The sequence below is a fragment of the Dreissena polymorpha genome, chromosome 13, assembly GCF_020536995.1.
Source record: "Dreissena polymorpha isolate Duluth1 chromosome 13, UMN_Dpol_1.0, whole genome shotgun sequence".
In the NCBI taxonomy this organism is placed as follows: Eukaryota; Metazoa; Mollusca; class Bivalvia; order Myida; family Dreissenidae; genus Dreissena; species Dreissena polymorpha.
Genome location: NC_068367.1, coordinates 18,914,930 through 18,936,719, shown reverse-complemented (window position 1 = coordinate 18,936,719; position 21,790 = coordinate 18,914,930). Strand labels below are relative to the sequence as shown.

At 35.0% G+C, this 21,790-nt stretch overlaps 3 protein-coding genes and 1 long non-coding RNA gene across 8 annotated transcripts in view; 2 read left to right on the top strand and 2 right to left on the bottom strand.

Moving 5' to 3' along the window:
- LOC127856506 (radical S-adenosyl methionine domain-containing protein 2-like) overlaps positions 1-21,790 on the top strand; it is a 157,147-nt gene that overhangs the window by 32,538 nt on the left and 102,819 nt on the right. The window lies entirely within an intron of this gene.
- LOC127856511 (radical S-adenosyl methionine domain-containing protein 2-like) overlaps positions 1-21,790 on the bottom strand; it is a 227,848-nt gene that overhangs the window by 145,728 nt on the left and 60,330 nt on the right. Inside the window, exon 7 of one of the 3 annotated variants that reach the window (XM_052392786.1) lies at positions 13,329-13,769. The exons of the other annotated variants lie outside the window; for them this stretch is intronic. Coding sequence (XP_052248746.1) covers positions 13,506-13,769 — 264 coding nt within the window. The 3' untranslated portion in view covers positions 13,329-13,505. Of the gene's footprint in view, positions 1-13,328; positions 13,770-21,790 lie in introns of those variants that run through there. 3 annotated transcript variants of the gene reach the window in all.
- Positions 127-21,790, top strand: part of LOC127856534 (uncharacterized) — a 65,049-nt gene continuing 43,385 nt past the window's right edge. Inside the window, exon 1 of the long non-coding RNA XR_008038101.1 lies at positions 127-1,136. This is a non-coding gene — a long non-coding RNA (uncharacterized LOC127856534). The remainder of the gene's footprint in view (positions 1,137-21,790) is intronic.
- Positions 14,989-21,085, bottom strand: LOC127856505 (uncharacterized). 2 transcript variants are annotated; one of them, XM_052392775.1, is made up of 4 exons: positions 19,173-21,085; positions 18,456-18,542; positions 15,952-17,946; positions 14,989-15,459 (listed from the first exon to the last, which is right to left on the bottom strand). In XM_052392775.1, the coding sequence occupies exon 3, from the start codon at positions 17,798-17,800 to the stop codon at positions 16,580-16,582; it is 1,221 nt and encodes a 406-aa protein (XP_052248735.1). In that variant the 5' UTR covers positions 17,801-17,946; positions 18,456-18,542; positions 19,173-21,085; the 3' UTR covers positions 14,989-15,459; positions 15,952-16,579. The 2 variants fall into 2 exon arrangements, with proteins under 2 accessions (XP_052248735.1, XP_052248736.1); XM_052392776.1 differs by lacking the exons at positions 18,456-18,542; positions 19,173-21,085 and having other exon boundaries at positions 15,952-17,997.

Below are 21,790 nucleotides of genomic sequence, written 5' to 3'. Positions count from 1 at the left end.
TTAGGCCTTAATACATATTCATTTGTTTAATTAAGAACACGACAAGCGTCTTTGTTTACATAATATTTGGTCGCTTCTGCAAACCTTTGTAACTTTATACAGATTATATCTAGACCTATTGTTGACTTTTGCTGACGACACGAAACCGAAACATTTGGTATTTTCCGAAAATTAGTCAACGCGTTTCGTATTGTGACTAAAATAACCCACATAAAAACTATACGATCACAGACATATATCAATTTGGAATTCTTAACTCAACGCATTCTGAATCTTGATAATATATAAATCACTATTGTAAAGATAAGTTGAAATACTGTATATTGGCTTACAAAGGATATTTACTCGAAAAGTTGTAAGTTTAATAATATGTTATTAACATTCATCGCATTATTAAATGGAGTGGACTTACTGCATTCAAAGGGCTGAACAAATCGCGGTTAAATTCGAAAAACTACAAACAATGAACTGATTATACAAATCATTTTTATAAAGGTAATATTATATGTGCTATTGTTATTATTTATTGTTTCTTTAAATATATTTACGTAAGGATCTATCAATAACAGTTTTTATTGATAGATTTTTGAAATGCCACGGACGAAATATTTATATGTCGATGTAAGGAAACACAAACATAAAAAATGCCCTGCTCTCTAATTTCGGCATAAGGCAACTGATGAAAACAAATCTTAACAATTGATATCTACATTCGAAGGACTACACAATGTATCCGTCTTAAAACAAAAACATTTTAATTCGACTTTGCACTGAACAATCCGAGCTATACAACTCACCTAAATATCGGCGTCAGTGTCCGCTAACTCCCTTTATAAAGTAACCGAGCGAAACATCTATATTACTGTTTCTGCTAACATAGAGGTCCGAGCCATGCATTTGCTCAACATTTGCAGCGGAACAATTTTGAAATAAAAACATGCTTTGTGCATTATTTCTTCTCATGTAATGTCTGTGGTGCTTCATTTCAACATGATTAAACCAAACAATATTGAAAAGTCGTTCCTGCAATATTCAGGTTGGAGACAATGGAAGACAATTATGATGCAAAGACGAGGACGGTATATTGTCTGCCGGGTATGCCGGCATTGCCTCGTGAAACAGGAACAAGGAACAAGGTTCGTGTTTTGAGATGGATTAATGCATGCATTATTTCCTTTTTTAGCACGACAGACGATTGATTTCCCCTTTATAAAGATGTCAATAACCATGCACTTTTTCCGCAGCAAATCACGGACAAACCCAAATATAAGTTGCGAAGACAATATTCACGTGCTTGTTTGTGTTGTAACGAATTTATGCCACATGAGTTATTATTGTATAGCTTTAGTGGCTCAATAGAACACTATTTGCAGAACAGAATTTATATTTATGAAAAACAAATATCCACGTTTGGGAAATATGTTCTTGACTTTCGTCTTGAAAATGGTTTCTATGTACGCATACATTGATACGTAATCATTTGGAATCGTTGTTTTATTGACCCTATTGAAACGAATATACTGTATGGGCGGATAATGCATAATATTATTTGTTATGATTAATTTACAGAGGTTACAATACTTCGTTAATTAGAAAGTGTACTGATTTGTTTCTTCAAGGTACGTGTTCCAAGTTCGAAAATCAATCTTTGTGCTAGAAGAGCTAGTATGAATTCGGATTTGACGAGGCGGTCAAAAAACAGTCGGGATCGACGTCTTGTTACATACTTGCAGGTGACACACTATGGTTTGTTTTTCACTAAGGAAATTAACTATACATATCCAATTTAAAGCTTATCGGTGCGTGAACAACATTTGTATTTGATAATTATAACGAGAGGATTGTCCCTATACTAATTAGGACTAGAGTCGTCATAGTTATATCAACGAAGACTTCTTCGTTTCCTCGGCAGTTTTTTGTTTTCAGAAACTCATAACACTAGGTGATGGTGAAGACAATTAGTATTTATTTAGAACCAATCAAATATTTATACACTCTTATAGGCATTAATAGGTGAAATCATTAACTGTTTTGGCATCCAACCGACATACGTACTGACATACCGTTCTTTTATTTGTGGAATATTACAACACGTTTGAAATTGTCAATTTGTGAATTAAGGCCTTTAAGATGATATTTTTATAACACTGATGTTGATTTAATAATCATAACAAACGCAGTGCTGAATTAAAAGTTTTTTCATCCAGATTCCAGAGCACTTCCCTGCTTTGTCGATCCGGCTATCGGAAGTACTCGATGGTATTGGAGCCGGGAAATTCACCGTAATGGAGAGGAGAGAGACATACTTGCTGAGGGAGAGCATGGAGACGATAAAAATGCAACTATGGGGGGGGTAAAATTGAGTGTTTTCATTTTGGGAGTCAATCAGAAGGAACCACCACTCCTGGTCTCAATTCTGATATCGATTGTTTAAAAAGTTATTACCATACAAACATCATGACAGACTGGAGAGACTGGAAGGCTGGGATGGCTAACCTTCTGATGCTTCATGACGACCACAATCCGCCGCAACAGTACTTGCTTCAGGTCATCAGGATAGACACACCGGAGCCGGAGACACGACTGTGTGATGAAAGGTTTGTGCGGAAAGATTCTGGGCAAGTACTGTTTAGCTCAGAACAATGGAAAAAGCAAATAGATCAGATAAATAAAGATAAAGGAGAGATGACCAAACAAGGACCTTCGGTGAGTAATATACCCAACTGGGATATTGTAGAGGCATTTCACGTTTGCCACCCTCATTCTGAAATACAACACTGGATAGACAGACGCAGAAGTAGACGCTGGCCGCCAGCCAGATTACTTGAGGCTGCACAAGTAGCTCCGTGTTTCCTGGTACCAGCCGGTCATCATGATAGTGATTACAACCGCGAAGAATGGCGACTGTCTCCGAACCTTATAGAACGCATGTTGATGTTTAGTTTTAGTATGACACAAATTAAATGTTATATTGTTTTAAAATTAATTAAACACTCCTTATTTAGTAAAATGGTGGGCGATTTTACCACAAGTTTTCATTGTAAAACTGTAATGTTTTACATCATAGAGAGAACTCACTCTTCTCTGTGGAAGGAACATAATCTTATATGCTTACTTTTACTATGTTTACAAGTATTAAGACAGTGGCTACGATTTAGAAAATTCCGTCATTATATCATAAAAGGAGTGAACTTGTTCAATGGGAAAATGTCTTTTGCGCAGCAGAGTCGCCTTTTACAGTATGTGGAATATTTGATGAAGAGCGACATGCACGATTTATTTTATATAGATATAGATAAATTAGGATATCGGTTACAAGGGTGTGGTATACGGCACACTGGACAAGCTGGGGAAGTGCTAGGACGTATATGCAAACATAAAAGTATCAGTTTATCACTGACGTTTGAGCGCTTGAGAAACATTCTTATTCACTTAAGAGTAATAACATCTAAGATAGAACATCCGAATACAATCTTCGAGCAAGATTTAAACTGTAAATTACGCAATTGTTTTGAATATTACACGAATGCCAAATTGAAATCAGCTGCTTTAGAATTCATTAACCACCTGTTCGCATTATACAATTCAATGCAATCATCTAAATATTTGCGACAACGTAACCATGCTTTCAGCGAAATTATAAGGCGTTTCAAATATTCTTTAAACACGGATATAGCTTCTAGTCACTTAAAGTTGGCTTCTGTGCTATACTGTTTCGGGAATCTTCAAGCTGCAGTTAGAGTGTTGGAGGACGTGGAGAGGAGGTATCATAGTAAGGTAAAGGCTGTGTGTGGATGTAGACATGACAAAGGACAAAGTGATCTCCAGGTGTTTGCTAACATGATATCAGATAATTGTGACAACGTATTATGTGAACGACCATTCGCATTCTGTGTCAAGTTTGTTAGAGAAGAAGCGTACTGTGCTCCATACATACTGTGGTTTGAAATGAAGCGCAACATGACTGAAGAGGAAGTTGCACAGAGAGATTACATTGATAAAGAATGGATGCACTATGCTGAGGTGGATGCTCGTCCTTTCCTTCACTATCTCCAGTATCTCACCTATGGAGGACTAGGAGAACGCGACAAACAGCTACATGTGCTTGGAATTTTCGAGTCTTATGTATTTGATCCAAGAAATAAAATCAGCATGTACCACATTGAGACAGTGCTAAATCTGCTTGGTCACTGCTATGAAATGGAAGGAAACTATGAAGGGGCATTACATTACTACGCGGTGTCGTTGAGTCTGTACCGTACGAACAATGCTGCTAACTGGCACATACAGCGTGTGCATCGTCTGATAAGTACTTAAGAATTAAAATGACAACTTTTAAAAGTACAAAATACCTTATTATAAAAGATTTTATTGAGATATACATGGTGTTGTCAGCTTATTCTCTAATTTTTTTTTTAATTGTATGTGCTATAAACATCACATTTTCTAAGAACATACTAAATGCATAGATATTGTAAAATTTTAAAAACCTCCACTTTATTCAATTATAGTTGCAGTAGTATGGAAAACGAGCGTTCCGTGATATTGCTATAGATACTTCTAATAAAGTGTAGATTTACTTTATGTAGCTAGTTTAAGAAAACCTGGACCAAAAGATTATGTATTTTCATGCCAAGAAATAAATCATATCTGGGACTTTGTTCATTAGCTCAATATTTTCGGTCTTAATGAAATAAATAAATTGTCAAAAAACTATTAACATCAAACAGCAAAACAGCGAAACCTGTGTCCATTACTAATTTTAAAATATCGCATTGTTTGACGATTTTACCGTCTCGTTGTTGACCAAAACATATTCTCCAATTTTTTGAAAACACATATCTGATCTAAAAATAGCGATTATATACAGCTAAAGTTTATACGATCGTGTTAATTTATACTGTCGATTTTAATCTGGTAATAGGATACAAGTATTCATGCGGGTGATTAAAACTGGTTTAATATGATGATTTATAACTCATTTGAAATTTGTCTCAAACCTGTCACCCGTTTCGTGTCTAAAAGCTAGCTTTTGGCATCGGAAAAAATCGAGATTTATTTAGATATTTTTTGGTTTCGTAAAAAATCGGCAGGTCCAAAAATCATTTTATTACAAAATACTGGCCTTAATAGAATTGATAATTGTTGAAAGTGATATAGGTAGGTCTAATTACTTAAAGACATATTAAAGTTGTACCGTATTTAAGTCCAAACAAATTAAAACTGTAATATGTATATTTTATTTGCCATATATTAATTGAGCAACTTTACATAGGTTTTTGCATGGGTTTCAAATTAATGTCACCATTTATCACTTTTATTGCTAAATGTGATCACTTTATATTTATCGATTATTCTTTAATTGAAGAACACAATTAACACTAATAAATTGTGTTTTTATGCCCCCCAAGGTGGGAATATAGTGATCGCATGTCCGTCCGTCTGTCTGTCCGTCTGTCTGTTCGTCTGTCTGTGTCTGTCCGTCAAAATATGCGTTTAGGTTAAGAAACATGCTCATTACTTCTATGTTGCTTCAAAAAAATTGAATATAAAAAATAACGTCCGTCATGCACATAAACACATGACGTTAATGTTCTGCGCGTAAGAGCTTTATCCCGGAAGTGCCGAAATTAAGCTTAGTTTACTCATTGTGTGCTTGATTTCGACACTGTCATTAATAAAATGATGAGATAAAACATGATCGCATGTATCATATACATATGCACATCATTTAGTATTTATATAATAAACGTTATGATCAGACGGCAAAAGCAGCCATACCATAAACCCTAAAAATAGTATACTCGTTTGTTATGTTGTAGTTTGTACAGAGCAAAACTAAATTAAGTTAAACAATGTAAGTTTTTATAATTGAACAATAATCGAAATCGCAATATCTTTCTCTCAGCAACATCAACTTTCCAGTGTATGTTACTTTTTATTTAAAATTGAGAAAGCAGGTAAGAAATGTAAACACATGAGTTAGCCGTTATTCCGTTGAAGCATTAAAAACACTGCCCTGATTCTAAAACGATGCACACAGTGTTATATATTTCCAACATTACCGAATGTGACGCTTCTCAACTTACCTGTGCATTTTCACGCGTAGTAAGACGGGAAGTATTTTTCTCATTTTTTTCAAAATCGTACACACTTCCTCTAAATATTTGCAAACAATTCCTCTATGTCGAACATGGCGCTACATCGTACATTCATTCAATATGTTTATCATGTGTTCATTTTTAGCGCGACTATTCGCTGATAAGTTCGAGCTTTACTACTCGTCCAAATGTCGAAGTCGGCGTCTGCGTTGATGTCTGCTTAATGATCTGGGTAAGGTAAACGGGCACAATCTATGAAGTGCAATTTAGCAGAATGGTAGCTTTTTAAAACTTGGTTATTGGTAAAGGTAACCGTTCAACATCTCTATATTTCCGATTTTATCGCAATTATTCAATCGGAACTTCCTAAATGTTTTCGGGGTAATTGTGTGAAGGTCAATGCCCATAACTCTGACTTGCAATTAAGGAGAATTAAGCCCCATTTTTACTCATAATTTAGGTTAACGTTATCGTGCAAATACATATATCTCTAGCTGACCTGTAGACTGATCATGCGGTGATAGGTAATAAATTCGGGTCATTTGGGTCAAGGTCACTGTTGCTATAAATATATCAAATTACGTTCACTTAGGGTAGTTACGAGGGGACATTGTTCTGAAATGTGTGTAGGTAGGTTACATGCTGATCTAGCGAGGAATTGGATTTGGTGCCAGTGGTACTAAGATGTTTATTACTAAGATACTAAGAATAGAAAACGAGTTTTCGCTAAAAACCTATAGTTTGAATGGGATAATGTTTCTGTAATCCTTTGTGTCGGAAGTTTACCTTCAACCGTTTGTTATTATAGACTTTAATATTCCTTTGTTTGTTACAGTCTGTGTTGTGTGACTGCATTTAGGGCAAGTGAGATCAATGTCACTGTTCTTATAAATAGAAAAATGTCCACTCAATAACGAGTTGATATGGAAAAATTGTGCCGTATTGTTTTAAGTATTTTACATGCAGACCTAGGTTATGATTGCATTTGAGGCCAGTTGATTAAAGGTCACGGTTACTTAAGATAGAAAATAGTTTTTACTTTAGCCTGGAGGGATGTGTCGTGCTGTAATTTTCAACTTTCAATATGGCTTTGTTATTACATGTATTATATTAATTCACTGACAGTAAGCGTGCAGTAAGCGTGCAATATACAATCAAAGCGACACAATAGTAGAGCGCGCTGTTTTAAGACAGCTATTGTTTACATGCTAATCAATCGAATTCTTATTTAAATAAACGCGTATATGTAATTTGTATGCTTTTATAAGCATTCGGAATCGAAAGTTGAAACTACCTAACAAAGAAAAAGTAAAAGTTGTGTATGCATGGACATGTATACTTACAATGATGGAATTTGTAGATGAGCATTAGTTTTGAGATACACGAAGTACAAGTAACACATGTATTCAAAACGATACGATAAATTCCAAACTTTTTCTTCTTAAACTCATAACTTATTTTTTGAGTAATGAACTGAAATGTTTGTACTATAGTTAAAATATCATGACATATTTTGATAATTGCTCCCCAAATTGGGCACACATGCAGGTAAACATTAAATAACGGGGAGACAAAATAATTTTGCATAAACCTAGAAGAACACCAACTGCTTTTGGTCATATCAATTGTTTAACTTATAAAACAATTGAATAATATTTGCCCTGAATATATTAAGATATGCTATCATATATTTCTCAAAAATTAAACAGCATTTTCTGCAATATTTGTCAAAAAAGTTATTCCAATCAAAAGATATACAACTAAAAACATGTGCATGCAACCTCCTTTCACAAATAATCGCAGATGCATCTTGACAAATTGCCTAGTACAGTTCGCTCTGCAAAAACAATGTACTAATTCAAAGGTAAATGCAACTCGTATCTCTATCCAGTGCACTTCATCTATGTTTATACTGGTTATTGTTGTTGTTTTTCTTGTGTTGTATCACTAACAATTTCATCTGCTGATATACAGTTTTTGTACTAAAATCACTTCAACACGCTTTCTAGTTTTGAATGACTTTCGATTGTTAGTTTTCTTAGTTAATTTCCTCTATTTGAAATTGATTTATATGATTAAAAATGAAATAAAAAAAATGTTTATTATTTACTTCAAAATGTGATTTATTAAAGTGTATCTGTGTTCATTTCATTTAATATACTCTATGTTACATAATGTTTGTTTTTTATTTGTATCAATATTGTTATTGCTATTGTTTGTTTTTTGACAATGCCAAGTTATAAATAAAATGTGTTATTATTATTATTATTATTATTATTGTTATTATTATTATTATTAATATTATTATAATTATTATTATTATTATTATTATTATTATTGTTATTATTATTATTATTATTATTATTATTATTATTATTATTATTATTATTATTATTATTATTATTATTATTATTGTTATTATTATTATTATTATTATTATTATTATTATTATTATTATTGTTAAATTATTATATTTATTTTGTATAGTTATCATGTGCAAACATGGCTTGAAATAAAATTTATAGAAGTCAGCCTTGTCTGAAAACTCACTTTTTATTTCTTCCGCGGGTTATGTATTACCGCATGCACTGTTTGCTAAATATTCGCCATTTAAGAGAATAGCATATAAGAAACACGAAATAATGGTCACACGGCATAAGTACAATTCAGCGCATATTAGTTTTTCAAACTAAATGGACAAAGGCAATTAACATGCCCGAACATAATTAACGAATTATCAAATACATGTATAATCAAAGGGACACAACTACTACAAATCAAAACACGCATGACTACTGCTTCTACTGCAGCTTCTACTACTACTACAACAACTTCTACTACTGCTAACGTTGGTGGTGCTGCAACTGCTACTACACTGCTACTACTACTATTACTACTCCTGATTCTTCTACTACTAGAACTACTACTTCCACCACCACCAGTCCCACTACCACTTCTACCAGTTTCACTAACACTACCGCTACTACTTCTACGACTTCTTCTAATACTACTACTATTACTACTACTACTACAGCTACTACTAGTACTGCTACAACTACTACTTCTGCTGCTACTTATGCTACTACTGCTACTGCTGCTGCTGCTGCTACTCCTGCTACCGCTACTGCTGATACTGCTACTGCTTCTACTGCAGCTACTACTACTATTACAACAACTACAAATACTGCTACTGTTGGTAGTGCTGCTACTGCTACTATTACTACTCCTGATTCTGCTACTACTACAACTACTACTACCACTACCACTAGTCCCACTACCACTACAACTTGTCTCACTACCACTACCGCTACTACTACTGCTACAACTGCTACTACTACTACTACTACTACAACTACTACTACTACTACTACTACTACTACTACTACTACTACTACTACTACTACTACTACTACTTCTACTACTACTACTACTACTACTACTACTACTACTACTTCTACTACTGCTACTACTAGCACTGCTTCTACTACTACTACTGCTGCTACTACTGCTACTTCTGCTACTACTGCTACTACTGCTACTACTGCTACTACTGCTACTGCTGCTACTGCTGTTACTACTGCTACAGCTGCTACTGCTACTACTGCTGCTACTGCTGCTGCTGCTACTGCTGCTGCTACTGTTGCTGCTGCTGCTACTGCTGCTACTGATGCTGCTGTTACTGCTTCTACTGCAGCTAATACTACTACTACTACAACAACTACTAATACTGTTACTACTGCTGCTACTTCTTCTACTACTGCTACTCCTGCTACTGCTGCTATTGCTGTTACGCCTGCTACTGCTGCTACTGCTTCTTCTACTGCTGCTACTGCTGCTGCTGCTGCTACTGCAGCTGCTGCTGCTACTACTTCTACTTCTACTACTTCTACTACTACTACTACTACTACTACAACTTCTACTACTACTACTACTACTACTACTACTACTACTACTACTACTCCTACTACTACTGCAGCTACTTTTGCTACTACAGCTACTGCTGCTACTCCATCTACTGCTGCTGCTGCTGTTACTGCTTCTACTGCAGCTTATACTACTACTACTACAACAACTACTAATACTGTTACTACTGCTGCTAATTCTTCTACTACTGCTACTCCTGCTACTGCTGCTACTGCTGTTACTCCTGCTACTGCTGCTACTGCTTCTACTACTGCTGCTACTGCTGCTACTGCTGCTGCTGCTGCTACAACTTCTACTACTACTACTTCTACTACTACTACTACTAATAATAATAATAATAATAATTATAATACTGCTACTGCTGCTGCTGCTTCTGCCGCTACTGCTGCTACTGCTGCTGCTGCTGCTACTGCGTCTTCTGCAGCTAATACTACTACAACAACAACTACTACTACTGCTACTGTTGGTGGTGCTGGTACTGCTACTACACTGCTACTGCTACTATTACTACTCTTGATCCTGCCACTACTACAACTACAACTACCACGACCACCAGTCTCACTACCACTACCACTACTACCAGTCTCCCTAGCACTACCGCTATTACTACTACTACTACTACTACTACTACTACTACTACTACTACTACTACTACTACTACAAATACTACTACTACTACAAATACTACTACTACAAATACTACTACTGCTACTACTACTATTGCTACTACTACTACTACTACTGCAGCTACTTCTGCTACTACAGCTACTGCTGCTACTCCATCTACTGCTGCTACTGCTGTTACTCCTGCTACTGCTGCTACTGCTACTACTGCTGCTACTGCTGTTGCTGTTACTGCTGCTGCTGCTACTGCTGCTGCTGCTACTGATGCTGCTGCTACTGCTTCTACTGCAGCTACTACTACTACTACTACTACAACTACTAATACTGTTACTACTGCTACTGCTGCTACTGCTGCTACTGCTGCTACTGCCACTACTGCTGTTACTGCTGCTACTGATGCTGCTGCTGCAATTGCTGCTACTGCTTCTGCTGCTACTGCTGCTGCTGCTACTACTGCTGCTGCTACTGTTGCTGCTGCTGCTGCTGTTATTGCTGCTACTAGATGCCGCTATTTTTAATTAAACTGAAAAAGTTCCTATAACAACTTGCTTGATGATGAAAAAATTACTCCCACACCGGTCGACATACGACACTTACGCGATATTTGCTCGATATATCGCGCGAGTGTCGTATTTAGCGTCGAGAGAATGTCGTGCGTCGAGAGAATGTCGTGTGTCGACCTAGTGATTTTTAAGTCGATAAAATTTAAAGTATAGCATTCAGCCGTATTATGCATGTTAAATCAAATATTAGCTTTATTTTTATGCTATTTTTGTGCATGTACCATACGTATGTGAAAACAATAAAGCAACAATATAACAATATTCTATAAAATTGTTTTCCTATCCTCATATTGCCATTTATAAGTACATGTAAACCTAAGTGTTGTGAAACGTCGCATAATCCTCACATTGCCATTTATAAGCACATGTATACCAAAAGGCATCCACATGTCTTTTCGAGCAACCGCAGGATCGCACGGACAGACAGATGGACATTACGGACTAAGGCCTAACTTACAATCTCCTCCGTTGAAATCAGTAAGGGACTAATAAAGATGTCAAATGTTGTGCTGTGTATCTATTGAGTAGAACATATTCTCATGTTTTATTTGTGTATCCCAGTCGTTATTCATTGTAAGTACCATTAAAGCATGTAATGCATTTTCGTATCGTGTTTTTGTTCATTGAACTACTTCGGATTTGATTATTTAATTTACTATATACTAGTAAATACGCATTCGCTATAGAAACCAATAAAACATCAGAAACTCTGTTACGAGAGAAATTATTGTACCTAACCAATACTCTTACTCTTACTACACTAAAAAACACGAACCATAAGCAACACAAAGCATAGTTGTTGTTCTGCTCTAGCATGTAATGTAAGCGTCTTGCAAGGGATTGTAAGCATAAACTGAATAATATAGTGTAAAGCGGCATTGGTTGAAAAATATACCGGTTAATCGAAGGTATGTCTACTTTTTTTCTAGATATTTACCCTTTATCTGCTTGTTAATTATTGTCAATATATTAACACCTAACGTAGTCATATTTTAATTAAATATTGTCAATATATGAACACCTAACGTAGTTATATTTTAATTAAATATTGCCAATATATTAAAACCTAACGTAGTCATATTTTAATTAAATATTGTCAATATATTTACACCTAACGTAGTCATATTTTAATTAAATATTGTCAATATATTAACACCTAACGCAGTCATAGTTTAATTATATATTGTCAATATATTAACACCTAACGTAGTCATATTTTAATTTAATATTGTCAATATATTAACACCTAACGTAGTCATATTTTAATTAAATATTGTCAATATATTAACACCTAACGTAGTCATATTTAAGGGGAAACTTTATACAGCTTAGAACGATTATAAATTCGTACAAGCTAAACAAACTGAAAAGGTACGTACGAAAACTCAAATGGTCGGCCACACAAAGCGATTCCTTAACAACAGGAAAACGAAAAACAATGAAATGCACCTTAATTCGAGCTTATATCTGCTTATGAAGTAACAACCTCAACCTCATACTCTTATAGTTGTAATGATAGGCCGACGCAAAAAGTTAAGTAGAAAAACTACCAAAAAGACGCCATTTTTAAAATATGGTAACAGGAGTATGTTAATTATACAATGGCATTGTTGTGCACGATTGTCTCTATGATGTGTCGGTACTAATAATTGAATTTTACATGGGTTTAAGACTCGCGTGATCAATTTAAATAGTGTCTAGACAGATGACATCAGAGTCATATCTCTGACTGATACAATTTTTACGATTTTAAAATATAGCATTAGTTACTTCCAATTGTGATTTAAAAAGATCATAGCTCCAACGCCCCGACAATCCTGGATCCGCCCCTAGCCATTAAAGGAAAATTGGCCCGCTCTCCACCTACCATGTGTTTAACAAACTGGACAAAGGTGGTGATGATGTTGATGGTGTTGGTGATTGTGACGGTGATTATGACGATGGTATTACTGCTGTATATGTGATGATGCAAATCAGAAAAAAATGCACACAAAAAAGTCTATAATTTAAGAAAAACAACAAAGCATATGCTTTTTTATTTTTTTTAAATAAAACAACCAATAATTATATTAAATATATTAAACAATATTTTTAAATATATTTAAAAATGGTAATGTCGAGATTTATTCGAAAAAGACGTGTAAATCATTGCCAATAATAATCAAGTACAAAGTATAAAAATTCAGACAAAATAGAATACTAGCAAACACATGTAAATGATTGATACAAATTCAAAAGTCCCGCGTTTCCGTTCGATTAAAATGTCTTGACCTTATTAACTAGCCACATCTGGTTAAACAACTAATGTGTAAGCTGCAGAAATATTAATATATACATGTATCCAATATAACATCGAAACGAAACACTCAAATTTGCCAAAGTAATAGTTTTTTCCAATAGGGAGGCTACCAATCCAGCTGCATATCTGCTTTACTCCAGACGTATTGAAGAACATTTTCTCGTCGAAGCCGCTGAAATTCAGCGCATTCTCCACACCTACGTCCAGAACAGATCTCGAGGGCTCTTTTGCACCCTTTGTGCAGTCCAAAAACCGCATCTGTTGAAAAAATCAGGGGAACTCTGAGAAAACGATGTTTTATTTTTTGAGCGTACAGTGTAATCCCATTCCGAAGTCCGCACACGCTTTAAATTGACGACACTTTCCGCTATTATGGTATATTTTATTTAACAGTCCTACTCGGTTACTCCTTTCTCCATGATTCAACAAGATCAGGGCTAATCTATTTAACTGTTCAGGGGTCATTATCAAAGTGGTGTGAAGCGCTGATCACTGTTGGAAGTGATAACATGAGGGGATTTATTCACCATATCTAATTACAAGATACTGGTGTAGAATGCTGAGAATTCAGAGGGTTAAACATTGCTCACACACTAAATGAATAAGATTGTAGAAAAATACAGGGACATGCATTTTAACCCATTTATGCCTAGCGTCTAGAAAAAAGGCCTTGGCAAACGGCGTAGACCCAGATGAGACGCCGCATGATGCGGCGTCTCATCAGGGTCTGAGCTGTTTGCTGAAAAGAATTTCAGTAAGAAATATTCTAAATATAGAAATAAATATACTAGACATCCCTAATTTTGTAAATGGATTGATCCAATTTAGAAGGATGGGAAAGTCCACTAGGCATTAATGGGTTAATAGGTATCAAAGAGTTAATATTAATTAACTAAAGCACAGTTTAATAAAGAGCATCGTGCTTGTATTTGAATGATGGATTAAAATAATAAGAACAGATCAGAACTTGTACATAGTTTATTATTGAATTGAACAACATATTAATTAATGTTAATTAAACTATGTTATGGCAAGTATATAATGCGAAGAGTATGTAATGATCTCAGAGAATACTGAGTAATTAAAATTGTGTTATATAAAATTATACTGCAGATATTTTCCATTACACATAATTATCAAATTATTCAGAAGTAAACAATTGAATATTCCTTATGTTTTCAATGTACATCTATTAACCCATTTATGCCTAGTGGACTATCCCATCCTTCTAAATAATTGGATCAATGTATTTCCGAAATTAGGGATGTCTACTTTATTTATTTCTATAATTATATAGAATATTTTTTACAGAAATTTCTTTCAGCAAACAGCGCAGACCCTGATGAGATGCCACATCATGCGGCGTCTCATCTGGGTCTACCCTGTTTGCCAAGGCCTTTTTTCTAGACGCTAGGCATAAATGGGTTAATGTTCATATAAACAAGTTGAAATAACATAAAAAGTATGCCACATAAACTTTATAGAATTCTTGTCAATTTATAATAATAGAATGATAAGCTGCTATATACATGTATATTTTGTATTGTCATGATTGTAACCCAAACTTTTCTAGCAAGGAAATTTAATGGAATAAACATTAATTTTTACACCAAATACCAACTTCACCTTTGTAATTCACATAACAATTGTTCACATAATAAACATACCGGGTAACTATGTTACTAATCAGAAAGTTAAAAAACAAATTTGTTAACAATCAACTTTACAGGAATTATCAACATGAGTATCCAGCATGATATTTGCTAGTGGAGTGTTGAACTGGACTTAAATTATATAATTAAATGAATTAATTAGATGTAGTCGCCTGTGGTTGATAAATATTAAATACAAAAATGTCTCAACTTAAAGATCAACATGAATTTTGCATTGATCTACTTCAAACATATTTTCCATCTGTGTACTGGTTCATCAATCATCATAATTCTTTCTGAAAAACAAGAACATTAATTTATTGTTTGAAATTCTTCTCTGTAAAATAACAGCATGCTTGTATTTGTGTACACTTATCTTTTTTAATATGTAACCACATACACACATAAATTGTACATCTATTCAGATTCAAGACATAATTTCCAACACTATGTAGGCAAGCTAAATTAAGTCAGTCGAAAGGTTGCGCCGCTACGGTACCTGATCAATTAGATTTTATTAATGATTAATACTAACGATAGCTAACATTATGTATAAACTTATCGATATCACATGGGTTCAAACCCTTACAACTTCCTACACAATCAAAATAAAACATTATGTATATCAGAATTAAAGTAAAATGTAATATGCAGCATAAGGCTACAAAATTTGAAAGCAACACTTTTGCTATTGTCGCCATATATGGTATTTCCATTGTTTTCATTATAGTCAAGGACTTTCGAGAAATTTCGGGAAATATCTTTCTGTAAATAATGTGTTGTTTTACCTTGGAGTTGATTGTGCCTGTGGCCGTAGTTTGCGCCTTCGTCCTTTTTGTGGTGTTTCCTCTGGTTTCCGTTTTCCTTTCTTCCTCAGCCTGAGCGCCAGTTCTCCTGGATCTGTAACCGCACATTCCCCAATACGGTTGATATGTGAATCTGGACCTAGATCGAATTCTATCTCTCCTTTGTCTGTTTTAGTAAGACTACCACATAGCAGAAAATTTGGCATTTGTTTCGAATGGTCCCCAGCGGTCAAGTAATAGTCTATGAGACACTGGACATTCTTGGACATTTTTTCGATTGTACTTATTGGGGGCATCCAAAGCTGTGGATTTCTGTAATCTTCCAATGACTTTGCATTAACTGGCAATATTGGCATTTGACGTATTTCATCAAAACTGAAGTCGACCGCGTTTAGCTTCTTTGCGCAATACAAGTACTTTATTATAAGTTCCTTGTATATGTCTGGGTTCAGCTTTACGTGTATGGTGCAGTCAGAGGGGTGTTCAAAGTCAAACAGTGACGATCGCAAGTGGGGGTATTGCAGGAAGACCTCAACTGTTTTTGTATGTGAAATTCCATGCAACTTTGGAAGGAAGTCATTGCCAGCCATACTGAGAACAAGGGCTAATTTCATTCCAATGTTCTTGTCATTCTATTTTTCTCCAATGCGGTCAATATGCCTGTCACATGGTATGTGTCATAGAGACCGACTGGCTTCTGAAGTATAACAAAGACACTATTTTTGAACTTTCCGTCTGATGTACGGGGCCAACCATGTGACAAAGCAAACATGTGGATAACAACCGCATCAATATCCCCAGATGTGACGATGCTAACACAGGCGTTTCCATCTAACAAACGATCCTGGTATTCAGTCAGCCAATCAACTTGGGACATTTCGGCCTCCCCTTTAGTTTGTTTTATATATGTAAGGATGTCAATGTCTGGCTCTTTGTCTGCATACATCTTGGCACATATTGGATGGGCATATCTCGGGCAACAGCAGCATTTAGGATGTTCTGGGCATGAGCAATTTGACATGTGTGATTCGCTGTCTATGCTGATGGTGATAGGTTTCTGTACTTTAATTTTGTGTATATTTCTAGCCAAGTATGTGCTGATGAGACTTTTTCCCTGTGGTGTTGTGACAATTGAATTTTTGTGGAACGTTTCTGAGGACAGCATTTCTTCTGAAGTTTTAAGATGGGTGACACTGTATGCTTTTTTTGAAACTCTTTGTGATCTTGTTGCAGCCTTGAAATCATCAGGAGTAAACTGATATTTTTCTTCACAGATTGCTAACTCCTGCACATTTGGCAATTGCAGTTGCGTTTTCTTGATGACACCGTTTTCAATATACTTTAAATACTGTTGACCAGACGATGCATTTGTTTTAAATTTCACCCCAGCAAATTCAATTGTTGCATGTGATGCAGTCTCCATTACTGGTTTTGGAATGCTTCTTTTTGAAAGGAAAATGAGATTGTGTTCTTCCAGTAAATTGACAGCAATTTTGTGGTCCGGGGCAAATAGAATCTTATTTGATGTTTCTTTTGTGTTGTCGGTTTTTACCAATACATCGTCAAGAATTTCTTTTAGCTTTTGAATATCATCATCGCGACCAACAACAGGGGGTGGGTGTCGTGATAAAAGCGGAGGCAGATTGTACTTTTTAAAGCCAAGATGAGACAACACTCTGTTTTCATAATGATCTGCGTTTCTTGTCGAACTAACAGAGGCTTCTGTTGCCACTGTACTTGAATAATCCATTGGGTGTTGTTCAACATCTATATCTTCTTCAACATCACTATGTACTTTGAAAATCAGGGAATCATCCAACGTTGAATTCATTCAGTTCCAGACTGACCATCAGTTATGCTCCGGTCAAGCTGAATGCTCTCAAGCTCCTCAATTGCATCCGGCTCTATTTCAATTTCATCCGTTTCTGTTATAACATCTACCCCAATGTGAGACAATTCCTGCAAGTCTTCATCCTCCTGTAGAAAAAAACCCCATAAAGACGACATAAGACCTTAAATTCGAAACATGGAATGTTTTTTTAAGGGCTACGAGAACCGAAGTAGAAGTACAAGACAAATCATAGCTGTAAGTATTTTAAAATCCAATGCCCAATTTTGTGTGATAGTGATGTCATTAACACCTAATTAAATATCCAATATGTCAGCAATTTGTATTTAGGGTTGTGTTTCCCTTTAAAATTAGTAAGTCTTGAAATATGTTAATCCTTGTAACTGCAATGTAACCCATTTGTCAGTCAAATATTGTCGGTTTAATGTGATATTCAACAAGACAGTGATCATTGAAAAATCACACATTTTCATAAATCTAAAAATTGGTAAATGTCAATTCAAGGTACCTGCATATCAAATATCTAAGATATCAGCATATAAAGGAGCTATGAACTCAAGTGGAACATATGACGTAATGGTGTAAGACAACATAAAAAGGTGCTTTCAGTGTGCAAATGTATTGCATAAGCACTTACTTCTACATCACCCAGCTGTAGTGACGCAAAGGATTTATCTAAAGTGTCACTCTCCTGTCTGGTGGGGGAAAGTAGATGCATTTTTTTCTGAAACAACAATAAAGGTCGATATAAGCACATATGTATTGAACGATAGTATAATGAAATGCATTGATTGTCTGTTGATATAATTTACATGTTTGGTAAAACTTGCTAATTAAAGGATAATGCCCTTACATATATGTAAACTTTAATTACATTAGTAAAGTTGAAACTTCATCAGATAAATGCAAAACTTCATTTTATAAAGATTAAACTTCAATATTTGTATACATTAAAAACTTAATTCGCCTTTAAATTATATAGATAAAACTACACTGTAAAGACATTCAGCATGGATCCGGTGCCTATTTACATTGCAGGTCGGAAAAGTGTTATGTTCCATTGTCTCTAAATAGGGGTCATTTACGTAAGAATTGTGACTAACCGATGCATGTTTTATAATGCAACATTAAACCATCGTGTAGGTGATGAATTTCCCTTTTTCAATGAAATATCATTCATATTGCGTTAACAATATAAAAGTTCTTAATCAATTTGCATTTTTTCCCGAATGCCCCTCTTAATTTACATACTGACGAGACAATTGGTCCCATATATAGGGAGACGAGATAATTTTTTCTGTCTAACATCTATTTTACTTTACAATATATTTTTTTCAACCAAATGTTAAATTACCTTTCAACACTGCTTTCCAGATGTCACTGTATCCAAATGTCACTAGCTTCTTGAAGTCATTAAACCCTGATTGTTGTTTTGTAGTTAAATGTATTAACAAGTTGTCAACATCAGAACTGTTTAACACTTTGTCTTGCTTACACTTGCATATAATATCCACACAGGCTTCGCAATCAGCATCATGCCAGTTCACACATTCTAATGCATCTTTTGGAATTCCTTTAATGGTGATTGGCAATGTGCAGATTTGCATAGACCGGCTTTCTCCTGGATCGGGATCCGCATGCTTTTTAAGCCGTACTAGGTTGTCCATCATTAGGACTAAGACGCAGTCTCTTAAACAAACCTTTGCTGTGCTTTCACCAGCGCTTGTCTCATATGTCAATGCATATTTTTTTAAATATGTGTTAAAATAGGTATTTTCACTGTTTGCCATGTCTTTCAACTTTTGTTCAGCTGTTGTTAAACTTTGGGTTAGCCCTCCTGCTGACGTCAAATTAAATAATGCTGACAGGGAATGCTATTTCATCGACAGTTCCTGTGTGCTTTTGTCTTGAAGAATTCCACAATACCTTTTGTTTAAAATATTCAAGAAACTGTCATATTGCATGTACAACCTTGTATATTTCTTTTTCAAGAACTGTTTGGTCTCATCTGCTCTTTTAAGTGACCTTTGGTTGATGAATATTTCAAACAGAATTTGGCAAACAAGAGGAGTTTCAATATACCACTCCCAGAGCACATTAAATGATTTTGTGGACAATGGCTTTGTTTGAGGTGTACCATAGCAACATTGACATGTTTCATCAGTATCTTCAAAGATAGAATCTGTGTCACAATCATAAGATTTCCAATGATACAAAACAGATTCATTTAGTCTTCTGGACAGAAAATCATCTCGCAGTTTAAAACGCATGTATTCCCCTGAAAAGTCTTCATACTTTTTTTTATAGTTCCAGAAAAGAACACAAATTCTGAACACGTTTCCATGTGGTTTGTTTTTACATATGATGATATAATAGTCTTAATATCAGGAATGGAAGCCTGGCTGTCTTCTGAAATGTCTGCATAAACATGTAATGACTTATTATGCGTACAGTGACTGGTACAATCAGACAATACAATTGTATTCAAAAAGCACTGGTCAGGCATTGCATTCATCACTTGTGACTCAATGATAGAAGGACTGTGTGTATTTTTTCCACTGATACATATTCGCTCACCCATTTCAGCATGTTCCCGTCGCTTTGTTCTTTCCAAAATTTCATTTCTTGACTGCTCCATTATCGTCCTGGCAAGTTGGTGTGCCTGTTGCATTTCGGATAAAAATTTAGTTTTTTTCATAATTGTTGTCTCATATGTATCACTTTCAATTTTAAAATCTCCTTCTCTCATAAAATGCATTTCAAAGAAACATATTTTCCTCCAGCTTTCTTCAGTAAACTCATTTTTGTAAAATGAATTTAATGTTGTAATGTCATTTTCCTCAATTTTAAGTTCCGACAAAATGACTTTAGATAAAAAATCAGCATTAGCTATATGTTTGTATATCTCTTTTGTAGATGTTATGCGGGTTTCCTCTGACTGATTAACTAATATCCCCTTAATTTCCTTTGTAACCTGTCTACACACTTCATATGTGTCGCGATATGACATACAGTATTGCACTATGCTCTCCAGTTTAAACGAAGGTTTTCCTTCAACACTTTTAACACTATGATCTTTTCCTTTCAACCAACTGAAAATGTTGCCACTTTTAATTGCTGGTTCATCTCCACACTTATTGTTTTTTAGAAATGCTTTGAACTCATCAAATATAATATATTCTGAATCATTTTCGACAAAAACTATTCTAAGTTCCCTCAGTGATGGAATATGAAAAGTCATTTTGGTTGTCAATCTGAAAGAGTAAAGAAAACTATCTTTTAAAATCATATAACTTCTATTAGTTTTAATTTCAATCATTTCATCTTACATGCTCAGTGCTTGTTACATGTCAAATTGAAAATCTAACAAAGGTAAACAATAAATTATTTTACTAACACATTTCAAGCTTACCTGTTTTATACATATCCAAAAAATCAAAATAAATGTTGAATTGGCTATTAATATTTGGCACAACTGCTAATTACACTGGTCGATAACTCTCTGAAACATGTTGCAGCAGATTCACATTTGGCAAGATATAACACCTGGGTTCATTTATTATCGCCAAGCAGGCTGTTGACAGGGGAGTGTGCTTTATGACCACAGAACAGTTAACACTAATTAGTTCTGCTGATAAGCCGATGGCTAAAATCTAGCCGTCCTGGGAGTAACTGAGTAGGACTGTTAAAGGAAGTATCTTTATTGCGAAAATCCAGTTAAGGCGGAAAGTGTCGTCCCTGCGGACTGCACAGGATAATCTGTGATAAAACATTACGCACATGCATTAAGCCCCTTTTTCGCAGAGCGAGGCTCAAATGCATTTATGTTAGCTATCTGTAAAATACTATGAGCAAACCAACGTCTCATAAACATACATTTTATGATGCCATTTTGATTACGAACACGTGCATAAGGGTTGTCGGCCTACACACGTCGGTATTTATATAAACTGCATTATCAGACATATTCTA